General features: G+C 39.9%; 1 protein-coding gene across 1 annotated transcript in view; it reads left to right on the plus strand.

Annotated features, from left to right (window-relative positions):
* MGST3 (microsomal glutathione S-transferase 3) overlaps positions 1-10,605 on the plus strand; it is a 32,590-nt gene extending 21,985 nt beyond the window's left edge. The window contains exons 5-6 of the mRNA XM_082266461.1: positions 1,575-1,647; positions 10,332-10,605. Coding sequence (XP_082122587.1) covers positions 1,575-1,647; positions 10,332-10,453 — 195 coding nt within the window. The 3' untranslated portion in view covers positions 10,454-10,605. The remainder of the gene's footprint in view (positions 1-1,574; positions 1,648-10,331) is intronic.
* Positions 10,606-11,365: the final 760 nt, after the last annotated feature.

Raw genomic sequence — 11,365 nt, forward strand, 5'->3', positions numbered from 1 at the left:
TGTGTCCTTGCACAGGCTTTTAGAGGAGTTAAGGAGCAGCAGAGTTTACAGTCAGTCAAATTTCCTTCTCGTAAACGCAGAAGAATTGTGCCAAACGTGCCTAAGCAAGTTTAGCACTTCAGCAGATATTCATTTAAATGGCCAGAATAAATTAAAATTCTGGACAATGAAATGTCTAAAAGTGCCTAATAGCGTTTGAAAAAAAAACGTGGCTTAGGTGCATTTTTAACACCAATTTTTTTCATGTCATGTCAGGAGAAAAAGCATTTACATTAAACCAGTGTGCACGAGGCCCAAAGTGTAACCAAAGGCAAAATTTATTTTCAAAATTTAAAAAAAAAAAAAAAAAGAATAAACCCCTGTGATTGATTTATTTGCCATCTGTACCATTGGGGAGATTATCCTTCACTTCCTGTCTCCTATTTAAAACAGGAAGCGAGAGGAAATCCCTCCAAAGTGAGGGAATGTATGGTAGTCACCAGAGTCATTAGAACTAGTGTCCTCATTGAAGATTTCCCCTAAATTTGGGATTTTCTTTCACTTTCACTTTTGGAAAATTGGGACAGATAGAGGTGAATCTCTGGGGGTACGGACTGCACTAAAACTATCCAAAACTAAAAAAAGCTGGTGGAGCTATACCTTTGTTGTTTTTGTGCCAAAAAACTGGAATGTGTGTATATTTATAGGGTGTGTGTATATATGTGGAAAAAAAAATTGTGTGTCATTACATTCAATGAAGGGTATAAAATTGTGTACGTAGCACAGATCTTAATACTGCACTGAAACTCCTGCGTTTGTCATAAAAATGAATGATCATATCTTTATCCAGTTGATTTTTAGGACTTTTTTTTTTTTTTTTTTTTTTTTTTTTAAATAAGATTAGGATACAGGCTGTGCTGCAAATTGCTGCACAATGCCAGGTAAATGCAACACAACACACTCTACTGGGTATCAGAGAAAACTCAGAAAACTCCTGCTTATTTTACTCTCGGGGTTCATTGCCCACCTCCTAAAGAACAATGTCACTTTTAGTGGTGATGTCCTATAAATGAAGCCCTTATGGTTAAATACTTGCCTTCTTGCTGCTGGATGCTGCCTTTAAGTCGGTCATTTATACAGAATGAATGGGGCGTCTGCGGCACACACAAACACTTGGAAGAGAAAATGGCCATTTTGCTGGCAGTTTGTGTGGTGTTGGTCAGGGTTGCACAGTGAAGATCGCCTGAAGAAGGTAAGTCACAACGCAGGCTTCACTGGTGGGGGTGCCTGAAGAAAGAAGATTTGGGGTCCTTGTGATGTCAAAGATATCTACCCAATGGAAATGGGTAATAAAGGAACATTTGCAAGGCTTGCCTGGAGTTCAGCTTTACATTTTAAACTTTGATCTGTGCATATTACATTTTGTGTCTTTGCACACTGTTTGATCGGTATGTCTTTAGTATGTATGTTCTTTAACAGGTTTTACAAAGTTTAATTCCTTTCATCTAGTTCTTTTTACAAGCTAATTTAAGGGATATAGCTAGAGGTTGCTTTATTTTACTTTCTCAAAGATTGACTTGTTTATATTCCTACAGCGTGCTGCTAGTGCTTTGGGAGTTGTGTGGATTATTGGCAGAGAACTTTATGCTGCTGGATACTCTACAGGTGGTAAGTACACAAACTAATTAGATTTATTGCCCTTTTAAGTAGTTGGCACAAGCCAAGCCAATCTGGCAAATGGGAAAATGGGGTGTGTGTGTGTGTGTGTGTGTGTGTGTGTGTGTACACACACACTCACACTATCTCCAAAAAAGAACACCCCTCACATTTTTGTAAATATTTTATTATATCTTCATGTGGTAACACTAAAGAAATGACACTTTGCTACAATGTAGTGAGTGTTCAGCTTGTATAACAGTGTAAATTTGCTGTCCCCTCAAAATAACACAACACACAGCCAATAATGTCTAAACCGCTGAGTACACCCCTTAGTGAAAATGTCCAAATTGGGCCCAATTAGACATTTTCCCTCCCCGGTGTCATGTGACTTGTTAGTTTTACAAGGTCTCGGGTGTGAATGGGGAGCAGGTGTGTTAAATTTGGTATTATCGCTCTCGCTCTCTCATAACTGGTCACTGGAAGATTAACATGGCACCTCATGGCAAAGAACTCTGAGGATCTGAAAAAAAGAATTGTTGCTCTACATAAAGAAGGCCAAGGCTATAAGAAAATTGCCAAGACCCTGAGACTGAGCTGCAGCACGGTGGTCAAGACCATACAGTGGTTTACCAGGACAGATCTCGCCATGGTCGACCAAAGAAGTTGAGTGCACATGCTCAGAGTCATATCCAGAGGTTGTCTTTGGGAAAAGGATTTATGAGTCCTGCAAGCATTGCAGAGGTTGAAGGGGTGGGGGGTCAGCCTGTCGGTGCTCAGACCATATGCCGCACACTGCATCAAATTTGGTCTGCATGGCTGTTGTCCCAGAATAAAGTCTCTTCTAAAGATGATGCACAAGAAAGCCCGCAAACAGTTTGCTGTAGACAAGCAAACTAAGGACATGGATCACTGGAACCATGTCCTGTGGTCTGATGATGGATAAACTTATTTTCAGATTGTGTTTTTGTTCAGATGGTGTCAAGCGTGTGTGATGGCAACCAGGTGAGGAGTACAAAGACAAGTGTGTCTTGCCTACAGTGAAGCATGGTGGTGGGAGTGTCATGGTCTGGGGCTACATGAGTGCTGCCAGCAGTGGGGAGCTACAGTTCATTGAGGGAATCATGAATGCCAACATGTACTGTGACATACTGAAGCAGAGCATGATCAGCTCTCTTCAGAGACTGGGCCGCAGAGCAGTATTCCAACATAACGATCGCAAATATACCTCCAAGACAGCCACTGCCTTGCTAAAGAAGCTGAGGGTAAAGGTGATGGACTGGCCAAGCATGTCTCCAGACCTAAACCCTATTGAGCATCTGTGGGGCATCCTCAGAGAGAAGGTGGAGGAGCGCAAGGACTCTAACATCCACCAGCTCCGTGATGTCATTATGGAGGAGTGGAAGAGGACTCCAGTGGCAACCTGAACTCCATGCCCAAGAGGGTTAAGACAGTGCTGGAAAATAATGGAAGCCACACAAAATATTGACACTTTGGGCCCATTTTGTACATTTTCACTTAGGGGTGTACTCACTTTTGTTGCCAGTGGTTTAGACATTAATGGTTGAGTTATTTTGAGGGGACAGCAAATGTACACTGTTATACAAGCTGTACACTCACTACTTTACATTGTAGCAAAGAGTAATTTCTTCTGTGTTGTCACATGAAAAGATAAATAATAATAATTTACAAATAATTTTAAATATTTACAGAAATGTGAGGGGTGCACTCACGTTTGTGAGATACTGTATGTATGTATGTATATATATATATATATATATAATTACACACACACACACAGTAAAAAAATTATACAGTGGTTATAAAAAGGCAACATACCCCTGTTAAAATGTCAGGTTTCTGTGATCTAAAAAAAGATGAGACAAAGATAAATCCAGAACTTTTTCCATCTTTTTAATGTGGCTGTACAACTCAGTTGAACAACCAACTGAAATCTTTTAGGTGGAGGGAAGTAAAAATAAAAAAAACTGAAAGTAAATGGTTGTATAAATGTGCACACCCTTAAACCAATATTTTTGTTGAAGGACCTTTTGATTTTATTCCAGCACTGACTTTCTGGGTATGAGTTTATCAGCATGGCACATCTGGTCTTGGCAATATTTACCTAATCTTCTTTGCAAAAACACGCCAAATCTGTCAGATTGTGAGGGCATCTCCTGTGCACAGCCCTCTTCACATCACCGCACAGATTTTCTATTCGATTCAGGTCTGGGCCATTCCAAAACTTTAATTTTCTGGTGAAGCCCTTCCTTTGTTGATTTTGGATATATGCTTTGGGTCGTTGTCATGCTGAAAGATGAAGTTTCTCGTCAAGTTCAGCTTTCTAACAGAAGCCTGAAGGTTTTGTGCCAATATTGACTGGTATATGGAAATGTTCATAATTCCCTCTACCTTGACTAAGGCCCCTGTTCCAGCTGAAGAAAAACAGCCCCAAAGCATGATGCTGCCACCGCCATGCTTCACTGTGGGTATGGTGTACTTTTGGTGATATGCAGTGTTGTTTTTGCACCAAAGGTATCTTTTGGGATTATGGGCAAAAGTTCAAACTTGGTGTCATCAGACCATAATGCCTTTTCCCACATGGTTTTGGGTGACTTCAGATGTGTTTTTGCAAAATTTAGCCAGGATTGGATGTTCTTTTTAAGAAAAGAAAAGGCTTCTGTCTTGCCACTCTACCCTATAGCCCAGACATATGAAGAATATGGGAGATTGTCACGTGCCACACAGCGAGTACTTTCCAGATATTCCTACAGCTTTTTAATGTTGGTGTAGGCCTCTTGGCAGCCTCCCTGACAAGTTTGTTTTTTTTTCTTTTCTCGTCTTTTCATCAAATTGCAGGGACGTCCAGTTCTTGGTAATGTCACTGTTGTGCCATATTCTCTCCACTTGATGACTGTCTTCACTGTGTTCCATGGTATATCTAATGCCTTTGAAATAGTTTTGTACTCCTTCTCCTTGACTGATAATGTTTAACAATGAGATTCCTCTGATGCTTTGGAAGCTCTCTGCGGACCATGGCTTTTGCTGTAGGATGTGACTAAGAAAATGTCAGGAAAGACCTACTAGAACAGCTGAACTTTAGGGTTAATCACAAGTGTGTACTGACTCCTATTTACCATGAGTTTGAATGTGATTGCCTAATTTTGAACACTGCTACATCCCCAGTTATAAGAGGCTGTGCACACTTATGCAGCCACATTATTTTATTTTTACTCCCCAATTGAGTTGTACGGTTTAAAGGTGGAAAAAGTTCTGAAATTATTTCTTTGTCTCATATTTTTTTTTTTTTAAATCACACAAACCTGACATTTAACCAGTTCCTGACCGGCCGCCGCCTATTTACTGTGGCAATGTGGCATTGCTGCGCAAATCAACATAGGGCTACGTCGATCGCGAGCAGGGGGCTAGGGGGTCCCCACTCGGCAGCGGGGAAGCCAATGCACAGGTCAGGCGACCGCCTGACACCCGCAATCGTTCCCCGCTGAGAGAGAACAACGGTCAGCTGTTGTAAACACAGCTGACTGTTCTTCTCCCTGGAATGATCAGAGCTCATGTGATCCTTCTATAAAGGAACACAGGTCTCTATGATCATTTCAGAAGCCACGCCCCCCCCCCCCAGTTAGAATCGCTCCCCTAGGCTCACATTTAACCCCTTGATCACCCACAATGTTAACCCCTTCCCTGCCAGTGTCCTTATTACAGTAACAGTGCATATTTTTAGCACTGATTACTGTAGTAATACCACTGGTCCCCCCAAAAGTGTCATCAATGTCAGTTAGGGGTCCGATCTGTCCGCCGCAATGTCGCAGTTCTGCTAAAAATCGCAGATCGCCGTTATTACTAGTAAAAATAATAAAAATTACATAAATCTTTCCTGTAGTTAACCACTTTACCACTGGAGGATTTTGCTGTCTTACGTCTGGGCCACTTTTTGCGATTCGGCACTGTGCGACTTTAACTGACAATTGCGCGGTCGTGCGACGCCGTACCCAAACAAAATTTACGTCCTTTTTTTCCCACAAACAGAGCTTTCTTTTGGTGGTATTTGATCACCTGTGCAATTTTTACTTTTTGCGCTATAAACAAAAAAAGAGCGTACATTTTGAAAAAATAACAATATTTTTTTTTTTATAAAACTGCGGGAGCGAGCCTCAAGGGGAGGAGTCCAGCGACGTAGGTCTACGTCGCTGGATGGAATCGAGCCACTTTGCCGCAGTACAGTCCCAGTGACTGGTCGGCAAGTGGTTAATAGACGCGATAACTTTTGCGCAAACCAAAATCCGCTTATTTTTTTTTTTTTTTTACCAAAAATATGTAGCAGACACAAATTGGCTTAAAATGTTAAATTTTGATTTTCTATTTATTTATTGTTTTTTTTGAGAATGTTCTATAGCAGAATGTGAAAAATATTGTGGTGTTATTTTTTGCGTTATATAAAAAAAAAAAAAAAAAAATCGCACAGGTGATCAAATGCCACCAAAAAAAGCTCTATTTGTGGGGGGAAAAAGGACATAAATTTTATTTAACCACTTAAGCCCCGGAGGATTTGGCTGCTAAAGGACCAGGGGTTTTTTTGCGATTTTTTTTTTTTTTTTTTTTTTTTTTTTTTTTTTTTTTTTTTTTTTTTTTTTTTTTTTTTTTTTTTTTTTTAACGGACAATTGCGCGGTCGTGCGACGCTGTACCTAAACTAATTTGACGTCCTTTTTTTTCCCACAAACAGAGCTTTCTTTTGGTGGTATTTGATCACCTGTGCGATTTTTTTTTTGATCACGCGCTATAAACAAAAAAAGAGCGTAAACTTTGCAAAAATAACAATATTTTTCACATTTTTTTTTTTATATGAAATTCCCCAAAAAAAAAAGTAAAAATCAAAATTTTTTAACATTTTTCAGCCAATTTGTTTTATGCTACCTATGTTTGGTAAAAAAAAATCGCAAAAAGCGTATTTTGATTGGTTTGCGCAAAAGTTATCGCGTTTACTAACAAAGGGAAAGATTTTTGTCATTTTTGGTGTTTTTTTTTTTTTTAACGCGTAATGGCGGCTGATTTACTTTTTTTTTTTTTTTTTTTTTTTTTCGGTACTGCGACATTGCGGCGGACAGATCGGACCCTTGACTGACATTTTTGACACTTTTGGGGGTACCAGTGACATTACTGCAGTAATCAGTGCTATACATATGCACTGTTACTGCAAAAATGACACTGGCAGGGAAGGGGTTAACTTTATTGGACAGGGAGGGGTTAAGTGTGTCCTAGGGGCGTGATTCTAACTGTGCAGGGACATTCCTATTGGTGTAAAAGCAAAGATCAACCGTTCTACATAGTAGAACGGACAGATCTTCACTTTTACACAGGGAGAACTGACAGGCAGCTTGTTTACACAAGCCGCTCTGTCTTTCTCCCTTCACAGGAGCGATCGTAGTGTGACTGGCGGACATCGAGTCCGCCGGTCACACGCACTGACTTGTCTGTGAACGAGCTGCGGCGGGCGTGCGCCCGCCCGCGATAGGCTCGCAAGTCAGTGACAGGCGAGTGACGTACCGATACGTCACTCTGCCTGGCCGGGGCTGACCGCCGCAGTATATAGTCGTGCGGCGGTCGGCAACCGGTTAAGTACAGCATCGCACGACCGCGCAATTGTCTATTAAATTAATGCAGTATCGAATCGCAAAATATGGCCTGGTCATTAAGGGGGAAAATCTTCCGGTCCAGAAGTGGATAATAAAAAAAACTCTATCCCTCTCCATCTCCCTCTCTCTCCCTCCTGAGTCATACAAGCACAGCAATGTGTCCTCCTCCTGTTGACAGGAACTACAGTTCTTCCTCTTATGTGAGTGCAGCTTACTAGAAGGTCATGTAAAACCTAGTAAATGTATTGGTTCTAGCAGACGGAGCCTTCCATAGTATGTCAGATGACCGTTTATGTGCATGAAAGCTTGGGCCACAATTCCTTCCTTTTTGTAATGATATATTATAACCCTTTTGCTGCCTGATTTTTTTTTTTTTTTTTTTTTCTCACACGTTTAAAAAATTTATGTCCGAAGGTTACGTAAAACACTAAAATAGTGGTAGCTCCAACTTTTTATGTTATACAGTATTAACGCAGTGGTTTTGGAAAAGCAAAATATCAGAAAAAAAATAAACTAAGATTCATTTTGTGGCACACAAATGCAATAAGTTACCCAATTTTTGGTAAAATATATAAAAGCCGAGATTGTGCCAAGTAAATAGATAACCAAAGGGTCAAACTGTAAAACTGTATGCGCCTGTAATATGGCGATAAACTTCAGTACCCTATATTTTCATTCGGTGACGCTTTAAAGGCCCTACAGGTCATTAGTCTGTAGTTACCCAGGAACTCTGGTGCTAGAATTATGGCTCTTGCATGTGCGGTGCTATGCATGTGTAGTGCAATTGATGTTTTGTGCGTAGGCGCCTCGTTTGCATTTGTTCAAATGAACATGCATGTGGGGTGCCTCAAAATTTTTGTCCAGGGGGAATTTATGTGCTCACATTCCATCAGCTTCCACCCTAGGCATATAGGCTGGGAAAAGTGAAAGGGGGACCCGGAAGTGATATTTTACACATTGCTTCTGGGTCAGCAAGAAGAGCAAACAGATGTTCACTCTGCTTTCAGCCCTCCAGCCGCCATACCCGGCACGTAGAGCCGAGGTTGCTTCCATCTTGCAGTCCGATATACACACGCTCCTGGTGGCTGCAGCCACTGGGAGTGTGTAAAACCCCCCGGTGTCCCGTTGGTACGATTATACATGATTATATATTCAATGAAGGTTTATTTGTTGAATTTGAGCTCCTTTTGACCTTTTAAAGCTGAACTCCAGGACAGTTTTAAAATCTTAAAAAAAGAAAAAAAAAATACTTCTCCTTTGCCTAAAGTAGAGCCGGGTAACAAAACCAGTACTCGACAATAAATACTATTTCACTAAATGTCAAAAAAACTTTTGACCAGGTAAGCTAGGATTGACTTCAGAATAAAAAGACAATGGGGGAGATTTACTGAAACTGGTGCACTCAGAATCTGGAGCAGCTGTGCATGGTAGCCAATCGGCTTCTAACTTCAGATTGTTCAATTAAGCTTTGGCAATAAAACCTGGAAGCTGATTGGTTTCTATGCAGAGTTGTACCAGATTTTGCACTCTACAGCTTTAGTAAATAACCCCCAATGTGAGGACAAGCGTAGGTTTAGAACCTTTTATGACCCTTTACAAATTTTATTCAAACTTTGACTCCATACAGATTTGTATGCAAAAAACTTTATTACCCCCGAATACAACTTGAAATAATTTAATATGTGAAAAAAAGTCTAAAGTTCTATTCTCACAGGCGATGGAATGTGTTCAGAGGTGGCGAAATACTTCCTCCTAGAATAGATGAAGCTGCACTTTGTGTGTTTGTTGCTTTCCAACCATCCAGTTAGCTGCGGCCAGAAACTCCACAGAAATGCCCCCTCTGGATGCACACTGTCTTCATTCAAGGTCAGGTAGAAGATTTGTTCACATGTAAGTTGGGCTTCGTTTCCACTGCTGCGGCTACAGAGTCGTGCTACTTCTAGCGTGATTCTGTAGTGTTACTTGTTCGCGGCTTTCAGTGAGACTTGTCCCTCATTATAGAAGGAAGTCGCACTGAAGTCGGCCCAAAAGTAGTGCACGAACTACTTTTCAAGGTGCCGCAACTCAAGTCGCGGCAGTGAGAAAGGGCCAAATGGAAACTAATGACTTTTGACTTGCTGTGCGACTTGACATGTGTCAAGTTACACAGCAAGTTGCAACAGTGGAAACGGAGCCTTACCTATCAGATCATCGCTTTAGTGTCATCTGTAACCCCCATTTGAGAATATAAGGCCTAAAGAAAAGACTTTGCTTTCTAAACTTTATCTAGTGAAAATCCTTGTCCTTCACCTGATTACCTGGAACAAGCATTTTAAATACCCTGAAATAGTTAACAGCATTATTCATTTGAAAGAGAAAAAGAAAAAAAATCACCTAAATTGGTTAGAAATACCACCTGAAAGAAGGCTATCATTGCTGAAAATGCTACTTTCCTGGTTGTCATGGTTTCTATGACTTTTATACTTTTTGAGTGACTGAGCAGGAACAAGTATGACTTGTTCCAGGTCAGCAGCTGACACTATTGAAGTAAAAGGATTATCATGACAGCCAGTCAGCTAGCATTTTCAGGAGGAGATCAGCAATGTAATCTAGTTTAGTTTTTCTCTAAATGCCCATGTACGCAATAGTGCATGGCAGTGTCACTCGTTTTCAAAGGCACCCCAACCCACTGAAGCAACGCACCTGCTTTTGCAGCCCACCACACCAAAATGGTAACACTACTGGTTCCATTCTCAGTCTGTTGTTCTGTACTGGCAGCCAATTGAAATGAATGCAGCAGATAGCTGGGTGTAAATGGGCCCTAAAGAAGCATATGGTTATTTTATTTCAATAATATAATAACATTGTGTATACATTTTAAAATAAAAAATCAGTCTTATATCACACCCCTTTTCTAAACTGAAAATATGCATTTGTCATACCTATTAGCAATAGTGTCCATAAAAACATGATCTTGGGCCAAATGGCTGTAACTGTTTATCGTGTCTATTTTGTTTGGCATCACATTAATCAGTTTTTCTTTTCACAATCTAAATCTTTACTAGATCCAAAGAAACGTTCAAGAGGAGCCATTGGTTCTTTTGCCCTCCTTGGTCTGTTTGGCACTACAGTATGTTCCGCCTTCAAATTACTTGGTTGGTCTTTTAACCCGAAGACATGGGTCTAACCAGAAAATGACAGCCGATGGGACCAAATGTGCTGATTTCTGTTGCTGATTCATTTTGATTTATCCCCTGTTAGGGGTAATATAATGCCTGTTCAAAATTAGTATGGTGTTATCAAATCTGTATTTTCTAAATAAAATGTTTAAAAAGTTTACCTTTTTTTTGTTATATTTTTTTAATGTACAGATGATTCTAAAAGCTAAGTAAAGCTAATGTTAACCTAAAGTAAGTGCTTTTGTTCACAGAACATATCTAGAAAATGTATTGTAATGTATAATAGGAACTGGTCTGGATTGGATATTGGGGAATCGGAAGGCGATTTTAACCACTTCAGCTCCAGCAACTATGGACCAGAGGAATGTTCACTTTACAGTTATGGATCAATTGATCTGACAATAACTTTGTCAATATCTGTTCTTCTAAAACCATGTATATATTAGTTTTTGGGGACAAACAAGACTTTTTGTTGTATTGCCTTCCAAAATAGTTTTTATTGCTGCCTCTGTTCAGGACAGGCATACACAGAGATTATTAAAAAAAGAATAGCGCACACATGCAAAAGAATTGACTATCAAATATAAAGACAATCCATAAATAAAAATGGGGATTTGGTCCCACCATATGCCATATCGTGCTCAAGCAAGAGATTAATAAAAACTTTACATATGTTTCAATCCTTCCCTACATGTAAATCTGGGGGGGACTAATGCATTTATTAAAAAAACAAATTAACCAGCTGTTAGCACTACAATACAACTATAATTTTATAGTCCAGATGGATGAAACGTTTGTCTGGTTGGAATGAGCTTATCTCTTAACCTTACGCCTATTTGCCACTACATGTGATTCTTATTTGAATGCCTGTTTATTAAAAAGTAAACAACTTACATTTTCCATGTATAAAGTTATTATTT

The sequence above is a fragment of the Pelophylax lessonae genome (assembly GCF_965119305.1).
Source record: "Pelophylax lessonae genome assembly, chromosome: 8".
NCBI lineage: Eukaryota > Metazoa > Chordata > Amphibia > Anura > Ranidae > Pelophylax > Pelophylax lessonae.